The 20391-nt window shown below is 41.1% G+C and overlaps 1 protein-coding gene across 1 annotated transcript in view; it reads left to right on the top strand.

The window, feature by feature from the left end:
- Window positions 1-20391, top strand: part of MYRIP (myosin VIIA and Rab interacting protein) — a 219280-nt gene that overhangs the window by 10190 nt on the left and 188699 nt on the right. Inside the window, exon 2 of the mRNA XM_052641292.1 lies at window positions 19339-19482. Within this exon, the coding sequence (XP_052497252.1) occupies window positions 19373-19482 (110 nt within the window). The 5' untranslated portion in view covers window positions 19339-19372. The remainder of the gene's footprint in view (window positions 1-19338; window positions 19483-20391) is intronic.

The following is a 20391-nucleotide window of genomic DNA, read 5'->3' as shown; positions in this document are numbered from 1 at the left end:
AAACCAGAACCTGAAAAAATATATGTGTGTGTGTGAAACTGAATCACTTTCCTCTTTACCTGAAACCCAGTAAATCAACTATACTTCAATAAAAAATAAATCATTAAAAATAGACCCATTTCTAATAGAGCTATACCAACATTCTTTTACTTAGTACTTGCCTTTCTTATCATTTTCTTATCCTTTCACCATCAACAGTTCTGTACATTTTTATGTCACTTATATAAACAGAAACAGTTATAAAGAGCATAAAGTGATAGAGTTTGTTTTTCCAATCTGTAAGCTTTAACGTGAAAGTTACGTTCATTTACAATGCTACTATTAATATATTTGGATTTACCATTTTACTTTGTTCTCTTGATTGCTTTCATTGTCCCACTTTTAATATACTTGGTTATTTTATCTAATTGCTTCTTGTATTAATTTAGATTCTCTTTCCTACCCCACATCACATTTCCCTCATCTCCATAGTCAAAAGCTTTACACTCTATTTCTATTTACTTGTATTTATTATATGGTAATTTTAGCATATATATTTACCTTAACAAAATACAAACTGAATCAGTCATTCTGTCCTCCTGAGCAATTCAAGGACTTTATACTTAAAACTCTGATCACTCTGCAAAACTTATATGTTAACACTGTCTGGTGTTTTAGTCAGACTTTTTGAAAACTCCATCTTTATTTTTTCCACAATGTAAGCAACTTGTTGACAGTATAATTCCACTTGTCTTCCAGTTTTCATTGGTTCATTTTAAGAATTTATCTAGCGATCTGATTGTTGCTATTTTGCAGTAATCTATCTTTTCATCTTGGGTGATTCAAGTTCCTTTCCTGTGTATTCGTTGTTCTGAGTTCCATGCTTCTTTTTAATTATCTCCCTCAGGATTTTCTGGACTTCATTCATGTGAGAATTGATGTCTAGTTCATGTTCTGGAAATTTCTCAGTCATTATTTCTTTGAATATTGCTTTTCCTCATTCTCTGCTCCTGGAACTCTAATTAGATATGCGGAATCTTTCTCCTGCATCATCTCTGTCCTTTAATCTCTGTTCCATGTTCTTCTTCCTTTCTCAGTGCTGCATTTGAGTTATTATTTCAGCCCTGTCCACCAGTTCACCTCTCTTCTCTGTTCTGAGGAACAGACACAATTTTAACGTAAAGTGGTGCCCCCATTGAGACTTTTCAGTGGTAGGCCTGTTGGCATCTGTGCCAATTTTGCCATTCACATGGCCTCACTATTTTGTTGTTGTTCTTCACCTAGATGCCTGAAAATGTGTTTCAGGAGCCTTAATATTATTAACCTTAAACGTAGTCATTTTATTTCTGGGAATCTAGCTGAAGGGGGAAAAATCCTTGTGGAAAGGATGTGGAAATGTGGAAAACCCTTTATGCACAAAGATGTTTATCGTCGTTTTCTATGAAGTAGTCCAGAATTGAAATTAACCCAGAGGTTCACCACTAGGAACAGGTCAACAGGTATATCCACTTGATACAATATAATGGAGCCATTAGGAGTGAGACTTGAAAGTGATCTTGCTAACATGAAAAAAAAAATACTGGAGATAAAAGAGTTTAGCGGAAATGGACATATAGCATACTTCTCTGCATAATAAGAGATAAATGACAACAGTCCTTACAAAAGGGGGGAAATGAGACTTAAATGAACCAATGGGTTAGCACTGGTTGTACTTGTTTGATGATGTCAGGTGATTAATTTCTTCTATGATATTATCAGATCTTTCAAATGTCCATAAATGGGAATTTGAGGTACTGAAAACTACACAAAAGCTCTAGAGGAAAAAGAATGAGGTGGGCAGACGGCGGTTAGAGGTTCTTACTGATGAGTGCCTGACTGGGCCCTTCAGTAAGTGTTTTGCAGAATCGAGGGTCCAGAAGCAAGAGACGGTAAAGAGATGGCTCAGGAAAAGGGCCCTGCTAGACCAAGTTGAAGGAGTACATGTTGTTGCAGACCCCATGTCCCATCCCTGGCTGTGGAAATTTAGAGCAGGGCCACGTGCTTTATTTCCGGTTTCTCCTTTGGCATTTCTCTGGGTCCGTATAGGCACCAAGCAGTGCTTGCTGACTTTAGAATCAGTGGGCAGAGACTACAGCAAATTCCACTGGCCACATTGTAGGGTATTTCCACTATACTTTAAGTGCATTACCTTTGGATTTTTGAGAAAAAAATGAAGACAGTTTGGCTGGGAGGGTGTGGAGAAAAGGGGACCCTCTTATACTGTTGGTGGGAATGTAAATTGGTGCATCCACTATGAAGAACAGCATGGAGGTTCCTCAAAAAACTAGAGTTGGCCTCCAGCAACCCCACGCCTGGGCGAATATCCAGACAGAACTGTAACTCAGAAAGATACATGCACCTCTCTGTTTGTATCAGCACTAATTACAATGGCCAGGACATAGAAACAACCTAAATGTCCATCAATAGACGAATGAATGAAGATGTGGGGGTGTGTGTGTGTGTGGGTGTGTGTGTGTGGGTGTGTGTGTGTGGGGGGGGGGGTGTGGGTGTGGGTGTGGGTGGTGAAATATTACTTGGCCATGAAAAAGAATGAAATAATGCCATTTGCAGCAACATGGATGCACCTAGAGATTATCATTCTAAGAAACGTAAGTCAGAAAGACAAGTACCATATCACTTATATGAGGGATCTAAAATATGACCCAAAGAAATTTACCTATGAAACAGACTCATAGACATGGAGAGTAGATCTGTGACTGCCAAGGGGGAGATGGGAGATGGGTAGAGGAGCGGAGGACTGGGAGTTTGTGACTAGCAGATGCAAACTATGATGTATAGAATGGACAAACAAGGTCCTACTACATATACTGCCGCTGCTAAGTCGCTCAGTCGTGTCCAACTCTGTGCGACCCCAGAGACGGCAGCCCACCAGGCTCCCCCATCCCTGGGATTCTCCAGGCAAGAACACTGGGGTGGGTTGCCATTTCCTTCTCCAATGCATGAAAGTGAAAAGTGAAAGTGAAGTCGCTCAGTCGTGTCCGACTCTTAGTGACCCCATGGACTGCAGCCTACCAGGCTCCTCCGTCCATGGGATTTTCCAGGCAAGAGTACTGGAGTGGGGTGCCATCGCCTTCTCCAACTACATATACAGGGAATTATATTCACTATCCTGTGATAAACCATAATGGAAAAGAATATGAAAAAGAAGATATGTATAACTGAGTCACTTTGCTATACAACAGAAATTAATACAACATTGTAAATCAACTATATTTCAATAAAAATTTTAAAAATGAAGACAATTCATTTTCCATTTCTATTCAATTTGAATTAAATACCCATGGGCGTTACTACTCAATGCTCAACTACCTTCCCTGACATCCTTCTCAAACGCTGAACCACTTTATTTAAAATAAAGCAGTAGTGTTTTGGTTATCTTCTGCTTTAGAGTTCTGTAATCTTGTCTATAGATTTCTAAAACACACCTTTAATTATCTTTGAAGTATCTAACTTTAATTAAAAAGAAGTATATGTCTCTGAACCTCCTGTAGATGGGAAGACATATTACTGAAGTATAGCTGGGTTGGTGAAACTCACCGTGGAGCAGGCTAATGTTAAAGATCATTAAACAATTACCCTCCTGCCATGGTGTTGAATTGTAGAATTCTTTTCTTTCTGCTTTTTTTTTTTTTTTTTTTTTTTGCCTAGAGCAACTTTGCTCTCCTCTTTTTTAATCTATCCAATAGGACATTATCTAGGATCAAATCTCTTTTTAATGTTATTGCTTGTTTATCTTTGACTATAACCACAGTTTGAAAGGCCTACTAGCTGAGCATAATATTTCATTGTAAGTGTTTCTGTTTGAAACTATTTTCACTTTGAAAAATGTACACTGCAGTCCAGTTCAAACATTTATTTCAACTTTCACTATCTTGAGGCTTCAAAAAAGAAGAAAGAAACCTATTTATTCCACTTGGGCCCTGGGTCATTGCAGACACCACAGCATCCAAAAAGATCAGATCAGAGAGGTGTTTTGAAGACCATCTAGTTCAGAGGTAGAAAACTGGTGGACCAAAAGTCATCAGTAGATCTTCTCTCGAGCTCACCAGGTGATGTGGTACACCAGGGAGATAAGTGGGTTCCATGGGTATAAGTCTATGGCCAAGCTTCATATGCTGTAAATGAGTTTCTTGGTCAATCACAACATGCTGGGGGGGTGGAGCTGTGATCCCCAAGTATTCTGCAAGTGATGGGTAAAGGTTTAGGCAGAGATGGGAAGTACGTACATATGTAGTCCAGGAAGGACTCACTACCCACTCCATGACGAAAGGCCTACTGTAATCACTGCCAGCAGGCGGTTGGCTGGATTCCTCCCCTCCACATCCAGGGGCGGGGCTCAGCACTGGTCTTTGCTGTCAGGAAGATGTGTCCCCAGACATTGGCGACAGGCAGATTAGGCCTGCAAAGAGGAAGTCTGTGCAACTGTACCCACGAGTAGCCACGTTGTTGGAGCCTCCTGCCATGTTCATGGTGTACAAGGACTCACTGAATAAACACAGGGGAATAGCCTTCCTTACCTGATGACTGAGAACTTCTGCAGAGATGTTCAAATGACATCACACTCGGGTCCTCAGAAAGGTCTCCACACCCCTCTTCCTCAGACCTCCTTGTCACTGATCTCCCAATTCTCTTCTCTCCTATGCTGCCGTTCTGTTGGTTACTGTCCGTGAGTTAATGTCAGGCCCATTCTTCCAGATGTCTCATGGTCCAGACAAAGTGGAAGATCAATACATGGCTTGAAATCCTGCCCACCAGCAGGATGACCCTCACTGCTATCTTTCAGAACCACCGAGAGTGGGGCTGTAACGCTACAGCTGTCCACTTCCAGTTGGTGTCAGTGATGCTTTACAGAATCATGCATGAATCCAGACTGAGGCTTTTCCTCTTACGTTGGTTGATCATCAAGAACGTCCTGTGAGGATGTAGGTGTGGACTGAGGGCAGCGACAAAGCAGCAGACACAGGAGATGGGGAGAAGTCTGAGTTACCCGGTCATGCAACTTAAACCTTCTGGAACTGACTGGGCCTGATTTCTTATATAGCATTTCCACTTGACAGTGGGTCCACACTGTTCATGCAGAGCCTAACAAGAGGCTCAAAGCTAGCTTCTCCTGGGCACATGGTCACTTGATGTCTTGTAGTTAGGCACTCAATACCAGGGCCCGGTAGCCCCCAGGAGCTAATTCTCAAACGGAGACCAGTTACCTGTGGAGGAGGGAGGCGCTCTGCTCTGACACCCTTGAAAGCCTTTGTGGTGCTCCTCCTCGAGCTTCTCTGAGGCCCTGCATGGCATCTCCGTTTGCTGTAGGCACTTGGATGCCATCGGATCTGTTGGGTCCTGCATAAACCAAGAGACAGCCTCTGGCAGTACTGCCTGGCCTTGCGACAGAGCCGTCTCTTGCTCTGGGCCCCTCTTGAAACTGGATGATGACAGAAAATGGCTGAGAGCTGCATACACGTATGTTTCCACGTGTCAGCTTCAAAACCCAAATTCTTTAAGATGTTATCTCCATTTCTTTGACTTTCTTTCGCATATTGAGGCCATTGTTCATTCATGTATAGACTATATCTTCGAGTTTCAAAGTCCTTTATTGAGTTTTAGATACTGAGTAGGCATTTTGGATAATCTTAATCTGGCACAAAATAGCTGGCACTTACTAGCACCACTTGTGGCAGGACCTGGTGAGATTCGGCAAGGGTTCTTTTTGATAGGCTGCTCTCAAATCAATCTGAATGTTGAGTTTTAAGCCAACTAAGATCATGGCTTCTGGTCCTGTCACTTCATGGCAAATAGATTGGAAAAAGTGGATACAGTGGCAGATTTTCTTGGGCTCCAAAATCACTGCAGATGGTGAATGCAGCCACAAAATTAAAAGATGCTTGCTCCTTGGAAGAAAAGCTATGACAAACCTAGACAGTATATTTATAAGCAGCGACATTACTTTGCCAACAAAGGTCCTTATAGTCAAAGCAATGGTTTTTTCCAGTAGTCACGTGTGGATGTAAGAGCTGGACCATAAAAAAGGCTGAACGCTGAAGAAGTGATGCTTTCAAATTGTGCTGGAGAAGACTCTCTGGACTGTAAGGAGATCAAACCAGTCGGTCCTAAAGGAAATCAACCCTAAATATTCATTGGAAAGACTGATGCTGAAGCTCCAATACTTTGGCCTCCTGATAGAAGGAGGTAAAGACCCTGATGCTGAGAAAGATTGAGGGCAGGAGGAGAAGGGGGTGACAGAGGATGAGATGGTTAGATAGCACCACCGACTCAATGGACATGCGTTTGAGCAAATTCCGGGAGACAGTGAAAGACAGGGAAGCCTGATGTGCTGCAGTTCACGGGGTCACAGAGAGTCGGACGTGACTTAGCAACTGAACAGCAACAGATCAATCAACAAACCAATGCCATCAACTCATGAGTAACCACTGAGCTGCCGCTTGTGACAAAGGACAGAGAAGACTGGTCTCCCTTTAGGTAGTTATAGTCCAGCTGCCCAATGAACCCCCATGGCAGGGCCCAGCCTAAAAAGGCTGTGTGTACTCGTCTTTATTGTCAAGAACAGCAGAGCCTGCCCCTCCTGCCAGATGCCATCTTGGGAAGGAGGGAGAAGGAAGGAGCTGCCCACTGGGAGTTGAACATTGACCTGCCTGAATATTTTCCAAGAGGAAAAAGTTTAACCTAGGACTAAATAGGCAGCTTTGAGTCATCGTCTCTGTTTTCTTCTCAACTTTGAGCTCCCACCTAGAGCACGACAGTGGCTTCAGGTGCCTGCCTCTGTGCCTGTCCATGTCCACCCCAGCTTCCCATCCTAAGTGACCCTGCTGCTGCTGCTTAGCCACTTCAGTCGTGTCTGACTCTGTGTGACCCCATGGACTGTAGCCCGCCAGGCTCCTCTGTCCATGGGATTCTCCAGGCAGAAGTACTGCAGTGGGTTGCCATGCTTTCCTCCAGGTGAGTTTCCTGCTCCAGGGATCGAACTGGGTCTCCTGCACTGCAGACAGATTCTTTACTGCTGAGCCCAAATGGTGGATATCAGGTTGCTCACTTATTTAGGACTCTGCAGTGACCCCCAGGGCCCTCAAGAGAAGTCGACGCTCTTTAACAGGGCTTCACAGATGCCATCTGCAACCCTGCAGCAGACATGCTGAACCAATGCAAGCATGTCGCCAAGGGAAGCCTCCCTCAGCCTGGATACCTACCAACCCTTGCCCGTCCTGGCCAGGGCCCAGACAAGACCAACACCAGAAGTCTCTCCATCTCTGGCTCCTGCCCTCTCTCTTGCCCAATCTTGGGGCAATGGCTCCCGGCTTATTCCTGAGGTAGCCCTCACCACTTTGTGTCTGGTTGTCCTTTATCTCTAGTTGTCCCAGCCTCTACTAAGTGAAGGTGTACACAGTGCTCAACCCATGTCCTGAGATTAAGTTCCAGTGTAACCCTCTGAGGTTTGCATACTACAGACCCAGGCTCTGCAGCTGTTATTTGCTTTCACTGTAATTGTGCTGTTTAGATATAAATTGATACTTCTGAGTAAGTACTTGATAATAATTTGCTCTCTTTAGAAGGTAAATATTCTCCTTTTCTCACCTACTATAAATTTTGTCTTAATCCCTTTGTTTTGAGAATAGTACATTTTAGCGTACTGTGTGATCACAAATTTGGAATTGATGAAGTCTGAATTAGTGAAGCTTTAATGTCCATTTTTTCACAGTCTTATGTGCTCAAGTTTGAAATGCAGCCAGTCGCCAACTCCTATCTTGACACACTTTTATTATAGTCAGAAGAAATTTACCAGATTTTATATAACAGAGGAAGCAGAGAGCATCATTATCTAGTTGAAACTGAAAAGGAAATTCTTAGTGGGCTGAAGAGCTGTGTATTTTTATCAAGTGTTCATTAGCTGTCCTCTGTGCAGGGGATCAACATGAAAATACCCAAAGGATGGGAAGCAGACAGACCAAAAAGTCCAAAAGGCAAGAGAGGCATCACAGGGCTGCCACTGTGACCAAAGGCTCAGGAAACAAAAGCAGGGGATGGTAGGCACTGCTCTAACTCAAGATGGCAGAGAAATGCACCGAGATCTTCTACAGACCTATCAGTTTGGTCATTGCAGATGAGGACAGAAAAATGCAATCAAGGTATATAAACCAGGTCATTTTATTTGCCAATAACACGTAATGTGTATATGTGTCTACATTCGCCAGAGTTTCCAGAAAAACAGAACCAGTAGGATGTGTGTGTCTATGTGTGTGTGTGTGTGTGTGTGTGTACACATATGTATCACATAAAAAATTTATTATAAGAAATTGGATCACATGATTATATAGGCTCACAAATCCAAAGATAGGGAGCTGGAGACCCAGGAGAGGCAGTGATTTAGTTTCGGTCTGAGCCCGAAGCCTGAGAACCAATGGTGTAATTTCAGTGTGGAGGCAATAGTGAAGCCCGCCTTGTGAACTCGTGGAGCATACCTGGGCTACTGGGAAGCACACAGGAAGAATCTGGCCGCTGTGCAGCTTTCACTTTAGATCAGGTTTTCTCAGCCTTGGCATTATTGACATTTTGGAATAGATAATTCTTTGTTGCCGAGAGCTGTCCTGTGCATTATTGGATGTTTAGTAGCAACCCCTGGCCACTACCCGCTAGATGCCAGTAGCGTACTCCCATTAGAAACAACTAAAAATCTGCCCAGACCTTGCTGATTATCTCCTGGGAGGCAGTATAGGGTACTCAGTTGAGAACCGCTGATTTAGATTTCCATTTTAGGTCCCCTCCACCCTTCTCTCCTGCTAACTCCATCCACTCTGTGCTCAGCGGCTGGGTAGGTATGTGTGTGTCCATCTAATACCATCTGAAACATCTCCCAATACCTGCTGCTAGCAGAGGCTATCAAAGTAGCTCCCGCACTTTTACCATACTTACCTCTGAAGAAGTTTCCATCAAGATCCAATAGGTAGAAAACACCATCAAATCTCAAACGGAGGAGGATAATGAGATCTTCCAACCTCCCACTAATTTTCAACTTCTAGAACTGCTCTCATTTGCCAAAAATAAAATTATAGTGTTAATTCTGTTTGATGGGGAAGGAAGTTTTGCTTAAAATAGCATCAACTTGGAGCCTCCATGAGGTATCAGGAGGGTCAATGGTTCAGATGGATCTCGTCAGGCTTATGGGAGCTGGTGCCTGGCAGTCTCAGAGTGATGGCATTCAGACTACAGGAAGTCATGGGTTCCCTCTTACACTGTTGGTGGGAAAGTAAACTGGTACAGCCACTATGGAGAACAGTACGCAGGTTCCTTAGGAAGCTAAACATAGAGCTACCATATGATCTGGCAGTCCCATTCCTGGGAATATATCCAGAGAAAACCATAATTTGAAGAGATACATGTTGATTTGTGTATATTGATCTTGTATCTTGCAAGTTTGCTGATCTCAGTTTTTTGGTTTTAATTGGTTTTGTGTATGTGTATTCCTCTGAATTTTCAATATGGGACTATGTTTTCTCTGAATAGTTATGGTCCCAATCTCCTTCCTAATTTAGATGCTTTTTAGTCCTTTTTCTTGCCTAATTGACCTGGCTAGAACCTCTAGTACTATACTGAATAGAAGTGGTAAGAGTGACAATCTTGTATTCATGACATTTGAGGGGAAAGCATCTATTCATTCACATTAAGTATGATGTCAGCTGTGAGTTTTTTGTAGACAGCCTTAATCCAAGAAAGTTCCCTTCTATGAAGCAACTGGCAAGGGATTAATCTCCAGAATATACAGACAGCTCATGCGGTTCAATATTAAAAAGAAATCCAATAAAAAAAATGGGTGGAAGATCTACATAGACATTTCTCCAAGGACATGCAGATGGCTACAAAGCACAGGGAAAGATGCTCAAAATCTCTAATTCTTAGAGAAATGCACATCAAAACTACAATGTATTACCTCACACCAGTCAGAATAGCCATCATCTAAAAATCCATGAACAATAAACACTGAAGGGGATGCAGGGCAAAGGGAACCTTCCTATACAGTTGGTGGGAATATAAGTTGATGCAGACACTATGAAGGACATATGGAGGCTCCCTAGAAAACTAAACACAGAACTACCATATGATCCAGCAACCCCACTCCTAGGCGTATATCTAGAGAAAACCATGATTCAAAAAGATACATGTGCCCCAGTGTTCACTGCAGCACTCTTTACAATAGCCCGGTCATAGCAATCTAAATGTCCGTCGATGGAGGGGTGAATAAAGAAGATGTGGTAATATATGCAATGGAATATTACTCACCTATAAAAAAGAATGAAATAACGCCATTTGCAGCAACATGGATGAACCTAGAGACGGTCACACTGAGTGAAGTAAGTCAGACAGGGAGAGCCAAATATCATATGAGGTAGGTTATATGTGGAATCTAGGATAATGGTGCAAATGAGCTTATTTACAGAACAGAAATAAGAGTCACAGCTGGAGAAAACATACATATGGTTACCAAGGGGAAGAGGGGATGGAGGAATAAATTGGGAGACTGGAAGTTACATATACACACTACTATACATAAAATAGATAACTAACAACATGCCATGTGTCACAGGGAACTCTACTCAATACTCTGTAATGACCTATATAGGAAAATAATCTAAAAAAGAATGGATATAGGTATATGTATAACTGATTCACCTTGCTCTACAGCAGAAACACAACATTGTAACTCATCTATTTTCCAATAAAACTTATTTTAAAAAAGAAAGCTCCCTTCTCTTCCTATATCAGAAGGGGTATTGGATATTATCAAACACTTTTCTGTATTTATTAAGAAGATTATGGGATCTTTGCCCTTTATATTCTATTAACATGCTACATTACATTGATTGATTTTCACATGTTCAACCAACCTTGCATTTGTGCCATAAACCCTTCTTTGTTATGGTGTACCTAATCCTTTTTTTGTAGGTGCTGGATCTTGTTTGCTAATATGTTGTTGAGGATTTTTTCATTTGTATTCATAAGGGATATTGGTTTATAGGTTTATTTTATTGTGATATCCTTGTTTGCTTTTCGTATCAGGATAATACTGGCTTCTTAAGATGGATTAAGAAGTATTTCCTCCTATTCTACTTTTGGGGAAGGGTTGGTGTTAATTTTTCTTTTTTTAATGTTTGATTTTCTTTGTGGACGCTTGTATTATTAATTCAGTATCTTTACTAGTTATAGATTTATACATAATTTCTATTTCTTCTTGAGTCAGTTTTGGTGAGCTGTCTAGAATTTTTTTTTTCATTTCATCTAGGTTATCTGAATTTCTGGCATACAACTGTTCACAGTATTCCTTTCTAATCCTTCTTATTTTTGTAAGGTCAGTATTGATGGCCCTCTTTCATTCTTGGTTTTAGTAATTTGAATCTTATGTTTTTTTTCTTGATCAGTCTTGCCAAAGATTTGTCAATTTTGTTGATCTTTTCAAAGAGCTGACTTTGGATTTTATTTTCTCTGTATTGTTTTTCTATTCCATCAGTTTCCTCTCTGGTCTTTATTATTTACTTCCTTCTGCTTAGTTGGGTTCAGTTTGCTTTCCTTTTTTAAAAATCTTTTAAGGTAGAAGATGAGGTTATAGATTTGTCATGGTTGGTTTTTAATATAGGTGTTTATATCTAGAAATTTACCCTTAAGCACTGCTTTAGCTGCATTCCATAAGTTTTGGTATATGTGTTTTCATTTTCATTTATCTCAAGGTATTTTCTTATTTCTCCTGACCCCTTGATTATTTATTTTTGTACATTGTTTAATTTCCATATACATGTGAATATACCAAATTTCTTTGTTATTAATTTCTAATTTCCTTCCATTATAATTAGAGAATTTATTTTATATTATTCAATTCCTTTAAATGTATTGAGATTTATTTTACAGCCTAATGTATGGTCTATCTGGAGAATATTCCATGTGTACTTAAGAATGTATGTTGTGCCGTCATGTAGAGTGTTCTATAGATGTCTGTAAGAGCTACGTAGATTATAATATGGGTCAACTTTTCTATATCCTTGCTGATGTTTTGCTAATTGCTCTATTATTGAAGGTTGATATAGAAATCTCTAATATTGCTGAATTGTCCATTTCTTTTTTTTAATTCTGTCAGTCTTTGCTGAATAGACTTCCTTTAGTATTTCTTGTAAAGCAGGTCAGTCGGTGGTAAAATCTCTCCATTTTTGCTTATCTGGAATGTCTTGTCTTAATTTATCCTTAATTTTTGAAGGATACTTTTCTGGATACAGAATTCTTGGATAATAATCCTTTTCTTTCAGTTCTTTGAATATATCACCTCTCTGCCTTTTGACCTCAGTGATTCCTGATAAGAAGTCAGCAGTTGATCTTACTGAAGATCCTTTGTGTGTGATGAATCATTTTTCTCTTGTTACCATCAAGATTCTGTATTTGACTTTTGACTGACTATGATATGTCTAGATGTGCATTCTTTGAATTTTTCCTATGTAGAATTTGTTGGAGTTTCCCAGTTGGCTCGGTGGTAAAGAATCCACCTGCTAGTGCAGGAGACACAGCTTTGACCCCTGGGTCGGAAAGAGCCCCTGGAAAAGGAGATGGCCACCTACTCCAGCATTCTTGCCTGAGAAATCCCATAGACAGAGGAACCTGACAGGCTATAGTTTACGCAGTTGCAAAAGAGTCTGACATGACTTAGCAACTAAACAACAATGAAGAGTTTGTGGAGCGTCCTGAATTAGAAGACTAACACTTTTCATCACATTTGGAAAGTTATCTACCGTAATTTATTCGCTGTTTGTCTATTCCTTTTTCTTCCTCCTGTTAATATCATTCCCAGGAGAGAGATGTAACGCCCCTGGTCCAATCAACTACGCCCTGTTGGTTGGACCATGTCTGCCCTGGGCCTTTCCTGTGTACAGGTAAAGAATGAGTCGCAGAGAGGGGGCTACTCGTGGCAGGGATAACACCCTCGAAGGTGAAGGAATGAAAGTGAGTCCTACAGCCCAAGCGCCACTTACTGCAAAGAAGTTGCAATGCAAGTACATCTCAGACCACTTGCACTTTTCGTTCTTTCCTTCCCAGGCCAAGTTCTTTTCTTTTCTTTGTGTTTCACCACCTGATAACAAGAGTCTTAAACGGGACAGCCCGAACATCTTGATTCCTTTGTGGAAGTAAGAAATTTCTCTTCAGCTCTAGTCAAGATCTAGTGACGGTCAAAGAGGGAAGCCCCAGCAGTATTTACCCTATGTGTAGGACTTTGGATATTCCAAGTTAATCTCTTTACCTCTCTGTGTGTATCAGGGGCATCACTCACTCACTCACACACACTCACACACACACACACACACACACACACACACACAGTTCTAGGTTCCTTTCTAGAATGCCCCTTGTGTAAACACTGGCCCTCCACCATGAGCTTCCCATTGTGTGTGTATTCCGTATCCTTGGAATGTCTGGTTTGTTTTGTTTTCCATTTGAGGTTTGTGCTACCTAGTTTCCTATAGAATTATCTGGATCCTCCCTCTAGTTGTTCTGTTCAGGAACCGTGTAGACAATTCTACCTTTATTTTGGTTTTCTATGCGTAAAATTGTATCCATCTGCTTTCCTTTTTAAGTCCTCAGCTTCTTCCAAAGCTCATATCCCTCTGTAGTTTCCTATCATAATTGCATTTTTAAAACCCCAGCTAAATCAATTCAGTTAATTATATTACAGTAGCTACTGTAGTTTGTCATCATGGGATGGACTTACAGCAATAATTCTCAAATACTCATTTCTTTGGATGTGAAGAGGCAGTTGTTATTAAAGAAAGAGGTATCTGCAGACACATGCATTTGATAAATACAGAGTTAAACGCGGACTGGCTTTTCAGTGACAGACTTCTTTAGAGGCTCTGATAAGCTTATATGCACTGTGCATCCCCAAGAGGGCAATACAGTGTGAGGCACTCCTCTCTAGTTTATTTCATCTCTGAGCTCTCCTTTCTCAGAACACTCAGAACAGGAACAGTGACCTGAGAAATACATGTTAGGGAAATGGTGATGTAATTAAATCTTAGAAGTTTATTAATTTTCTCATTACTAAATTTTAAAATGTATTCTCTCTGCTACCTTCATATTTGAGTATAAACCAGAGAAATCCAGGAGTGGGAGGACCAGGTCTGAAAGTCAGAGCATCTGAACCAGTTTTGTGTCTGAGAAATCATTTCCCTCTGGGCTTACACTCTCTCATCTGTAAATGAAAGAGTCAAACCTATGTGACCTCTGACTCATGGACACTGAGGCTTTTCCAGCCCTACTGATGTTCTTTCTCCTATGATGCAGGAAATCTAATTGTGTTTACTGTAAAAAAGGGAAGACGCTTTTACTATTTCCCCCAAAGGGTTTCTCATTATTCTCTGTCTTATCCATTTACAGCTACTTTGTTTATTTCTCTACAGAAACCATTTATGCCTCTTGAGTCCTGATCACTTAGATTTGATATGATCAAAGCTGCCACTTCTGTCTTGTCCAAACTGGGCATCTTAGAATCTCACTTTGAATTCTCAGAACGCAAAAGCCGGTAAAGTGAAGGGGACAGACTTATCACCTTCTGGGAGACTCCAAAGTGCCGTTATCACCTTTAATGAGGTGTTTTAAAGGGAGAAGTCAGTCTGCATCTTCCCTGTGCTTCCTGATGTGTTTCTTCCTGCTCACCGGAAGACTAGAAGATGGCAGCTAAGAAGCCTCCCCTTTCTTGAGCAGCCCAGCAGTGGGGTTTTATTCCTGATTCACTTCCTCAGACCAGCAGGTGCTCCAGGCTCTCTTCCCACCCACATGTGATTATCCCCGGCCAGATCTTCTCTCTCCTTCACAGAGGGCCCATTTTGTTCTGTATTGTTTTATCACATTCATTCTGAAAAATAAATACATGTATTCTTGGTTTTCTGTGCTTTTGAACTTTATGTAAAGATGAGTCATACAGTTTGCATGCTGTACATGCGTATACATATGGCTTGTTGGTCTCAGCAGCACGTTTTATTAGAGATTCATGGATGTGGAATATACCTTTCAGTTCAGTTCAGTTGCTCAGTCGTGTCCGACTCTTTGCGACCCCATGAATCGCAGCACACCAGGCCTCCCTGTCCATCACCAACTCCCGGAGTTCACTCAGACTCGCGTCCATCGAGTCGGTGATGCCATCCAGCCATCTCATCCTCGGTCGTCCCCTTCTCCCCCGCCCCCATATACCTTTCAGATGTTCTCGTTGCAGTGCAGTATTCCATTGGTATGAAACAAGCATCTACACTATTTGTTTATCCTTCTTCCTGTTTATGATTGTTTGAGGTGGTTTACAGGTTTTACATATTTATATTTTTTGCTCTTTTGAATGTTACTGTTACTAATGTTCTTCTGTTAGGATGAGCTATGTGAAATAGGAGTTTTTATAGGTTCCCTATTATTTCATATGATTCAACCCAATTCCTGTCTGTTGGTGCATATTTGCAAGATGATGTCTGAGAAATATACCTACAGAAATGCTGAGGTACATGCATCTTCAGTTTTGAAAATGAGGCCTAATTGTGTTACAAAGAGACTGTACCAGTTTGTACTCACTGTATCAAAATTGTCCCACCTCCTGGCAACACTAGATAAAGACAGTTTTGGTGTGTATGAAATATGGTTTTAACTGCAATTCTATAACCACCAATGAAATTAGCATCTTTGTATATATGTATCTGCCATGTCTGTTTCTTCTTCTGTATAAAAATGTGGAAGTGACTTCAGAACTGGATAAGGGTAGAGCATGGAAGAGTTTTGAGCTGCATGTTAGAAAAAGTCTAGGTTTCCCTTAGGAGCCTGTTAGTAGAAAGAAAGAAAGAAAGAAAGAAAGTGAAGTAGCTCAGCCGTGTCCAACTCTTTGTGACCCCGTGGACTGTAGCCTACCAGGCTCTTCCCTCCATGGGATTCTCCAGGCAAGAGTACTGGAGTGGTTTGCCATTCCTTCTCCAGGGGATCTTCCCAACCCAGGGATCAAACCCGGGTCTCCTACACTGCAGACAGATGCTTTAACCTCTGACCCAGCAGCTCACAATTGATCTGCTGTTCGTAGAAATATGAATGTTAAAGGTGATTATAGTGAGGACTTAGGAAGAAAAGAGGAGAGATGGAGAGAAAGCTTCTCTTATACTAGAGAACGCATATATCATCGTGAACAAAAAGTTGATAGAAATATGAATGTTAGCAGTGTCTGCTGAGCTTTCAGAAAGTAATGAGAAATATATCATTGGAAACTGAAGGAAAGGCATTCTTGGTTATAAAGTGGCAGAGAATTTGGTCTAATAGTGTTCCAGTGTTTTATGTAAAGTAGAACGTGTCAGTGACTATGGACTTGGATAGTTACCTGAGAATTCTAAAATAAGTATTAAAGACTGGTTTATGCTTGCTGCTAGAATGAGACGTGAGAGGAGAGAGGTAAACTGAAGACAGAATTGTTCCACAAAAGGAACCGGAACTTGCAGATTTGGAAAATTCTCAGTATACCCATACTGCAAAAATGAGAAAGTCTGTCTATGGAGAGCAAGCAGGGTGTGACTGGACAACCACTTGCTTATGAGATTAGACTGTGGCTCACAGATCCAGTTATGATGGCAGCAGAAACCGGAAACAGAGGTTACCCAGGACAGATCTGTAGAGGGTCCTCCTGTCTGATGGCTTGGCCCCCTGAGAACTGCATGGGAAGCTGACAAAGTTTTGGAGAATTTACATCGATAGAAGCACTGCCAGCTTAAACTAAATAGAGACAGGATAACTGAGGGAAGGCTGCTGGACTTCTGAGAGGCTACAGGATGGACCAGTAGAGCTATCTGGCTACCAACATGCATCATCCATCAGGAAAAGGGAAGAATGATCCTGAAGACAAAACAGAGGTCTGCAGGGGCGTCACTGTCACCATGGCCTGGTGAGGGCGCTGTCCCTCCTCAGTTCCTGAGAGTGGGCCACGCTGCTGCGGCTACACCCAGGGCCGAGGGGGTGAGCCCCCACCCTGCTGCACTCGGAGGATAGAGCACGCAGCCAAAGAGAGCTATCCTTGAGCCTTAAACGAACGAAACAGAAGGAGACTCATAAATACAGGGAACAAACTGGTGGTTGCTGAAGGAGAGGGGGTGGAGGGAACAGATGAATCGGCTTAACCTCCAATTATAAAATAAAGAAGTCACGGGAATGTAAAGTACACATAGGGATAAAGATATTAAAAATAAACAAATAATAGATTAGGCATGAAAAAAGGACACATGGGGAATATAGTCAATGATACTGTAACAACTTTGGATGGTAACCGGACTTGTTGTGGTGATTATTTCATAATGTATAAAAATATCGAATCACTGTGTGGTACAGCTGAAACTAATATAGTATAGTATGTCAAATATAACTTAATTTAAAAAAAAAAACCTAATGGAATTTGCCCTGCTTTCAGACTTGCTTGAGATCTAAGCCTTCTTTCTCCTTTCCAGCCTCTCCCCGCTAGAATGGACTGTTTCTCCAATGCCTGCCCCACTGCTCTGCTCTGATAGCAGATAACTTGTGTGCTTCCACAGGTTCACAAGGGGGAAGGATTTTTGCCTCAGGATGAATCACCTATACCTAATGGAGATGATAATGAGATGAGATTTTGGACTTTGAGTTGATGCTGGAATAGGTTAAGACTTTTGTGGCTGTTGGGATGAAGTGATTGTAATGTACACGTGAGAAGGACGTGGTATCTGGGGGAGGGGGTGCAAAGGGTGAAGAGTTGCAAGCCGAGACAAATTCATATGTTGGAGTGAGTCCTAACCTGAACATCTCAGATTTTTACTGTATTTGGAGACAGAATATCTAAAGTGGCAGTTAAGTTAAAATGATGGTATTAGAGTGGACCCTAATCCAATGCAACTGGTAATCCTTATAAGAAGGAAAAATTAAGACATAGGTGTGCACAGAGGGAACTCCATGGGAAGAAACAGGCAGAAGATGACCATCTGTAAATCACGGAGATGGACTTCAGGAGAAGTCAACCCTGCCAACATCCTGATCTCAGACTTCTAGCCTTTAAGACTGGGAGAAAATACATTTCTGTTATCTAAGCCACCTCATCTGTGATACTCTGTTACTAGACAACTGTTACACCTACGTGTATGCCAATACCACTCAGTTTTGATGAATGTAGCTTTATAATAAAGACATTCAGTGCTGAGCAGAGGTGGTAAGAGTGGGCATTCTTGCCTTTTTCCTGATCTTAGGAGGAAACAGCCAGTCTTTCATCAATGAATTTGATGCTAATTCTAGGTTTTTGTTGTTTTTATTTTTTTAATGCCTTTTATATGATGGAGGGAATATTCTCTAGTCTTAGTTTTCAGAGGGTTTCTATCATGAATGGGCACTGAAGTTTGTCAAACGCTTCTTCTGTATCTCTTGAAATGATCGGATAATTTTTCCCTTTTATTCTACTAATGTCGTGGGTTACTCTGATTGATTTTTGAGTGCTGAACCACCTTACATTGCTTAGATAAAACTCACTTGGTTATGGTATGGAATAATGCTTTTGAAATCTTGCTGCATTGGTTCCACAGATATTTTTGTGGAGAATGTTTGAATTTATGTTTGTGACGCCCTTCAATGCTGGGCACTTTTCTGGAATTATTTATTTAATTTTACCATTGGGTGCGACCATTCACTAAAAATTATTATTTTTTTTAAATGTGGTTTCCCATAACTTTTAGGTATGCACCTCTGGGGCGGTGTTTCTTTGAAATATATTTTCTGGTGCTAAGAAAATGTCTAAAAGTATTATTTTACTTTTTTTTTTTGTCAAGAGAGTTTGTCAATTTCTAGTTTGTATTTTAGTCATGTGATAAAAGCTTCAGGAGATATAGAGGATATTTTTTAAAGTATGATTTTTATCTTGCAACTATGTGTAATATTTATAATTTGAGACTTCAAATCACAGAACTTGAGAAGTTTTGGATATCGTGTTTTGGCGTTTTGCAGAAATTTACAGCAGATCTCATGTACACCTCATTTTATTGAAAAGAATAATTTATCGTTTTTTTTTCCCCAATTTAAGAACTGGGATAAATAACAGTGTTGATGATCAGTTACCATCTCTTTTCCTCTGCAGCCTTGCTGAAGTTGTCTCTAAGTATTTGTTGAGTATGGGAGCAGAGCAGGACACCACCTTATATAAACACTGTTGAATTCTGTTTCATAACAACATTGGTTGATTTTATCCATGGAGAACTTTTTTCTTGCCCTCAATTTGTGGTCTCTCCTTTGATTTCTCAGGTCTTGTCTCGTCTTCTGTGTTTGGTGTTAAATCATGGGGAGGAAGCTGGACCTGTCTGGTCTGACCGACGATGAAACAGAGCATGTTCTCCAGGTGGTCCAGCGAGACTTCAATCTCCGAAAAAAAGAGGAAGAGCGTCTCAGGTGAGATGCTATTTTGCACCTGGGTACATTGAACCACGTGTGGACAAGTGAAACAGGCTTCCTGAGGTTCCTTGCTGTCAGCCCTGGGTTCAAAGTGTTTATATCATGTAAACACATGTAAAAAGAATGTCCTTCCCTCTGTAGTTAGGCTGACTAGCCTCACTGCTGGGCATCACAATGTCAGCTCGGAAATGTGACTGTTCACACTGGCAGTCAACATTGTTGTCTGGCTGTTCACCTGGTACGTTAGCTGTACATTAGCTGTACGTTAGCTGTACATTAGCTGTAGAATGGATGGAGTTTGTGATGACGGTAGCTGCTTTGAGCCTGCTCCTGGCTTTTATTTTCTTGTCCAGGTACTCTTGAAAAATAACCAAAGTGCTATATAAATGGGAGAATTAGACTCATAGCTGTACACTCTTCTGTTAGAGCTCTCGGCTACCATGGCACAGAAAGAAAGCTCTGAAGACCCGGTTCAAGGAGAGTGATCTCCAGGCTGGGATGGGAATACCTGGCTCACCCTTGCCCCCTCATTTTATAGAAGGGAAAACTGAGACCCAGAGAGGGGGTCCTCTGACTCCTCTGCAGTTGATATTTTCTCGTGGGATGTTCTTGGAAGTACTGTGCTGCCTAAATTTGGAAGAAGTCAGAGTGATGGAAGTGCGGTCATGTGCTGGAGTTTGTGTGTTAGAACCTGATGTCAAGCCCTCATGAGCTCCTGTCCTCCATAAACCTGTTTTTATGTTTGAATTTTTTTAAGGTTTCTTTTTTTTTTTTTTTTTTTGATGTGGATCATTTTTTTTTTAAGTTTTTATTGAATTTATTACAATATTATTTCTGTTTTATGTATTGGGTTTCTTTTTTTTTTTGGCTGCAAGGCATGTGGGATCTTAGTTCCCCAACCAGGGA

This window comes from Budorcas taxicolor, chromosome 1, assembly GCF_023091745.1.
Source record: "Budorcas taxicolor isolate Tak-1 chromosome 1, Takin1.1, whole genome shotgun sequence".
Taxonomy (NCBI): Eukaryota; Metazoa; Chordata; class Mammalia; order Artiodactyla; family Bovidae; genus Budorcas; species Budorcas taxicolor.
This window is presented reverse-complemented; position numbering and strand designations above follow the sequence as displayed.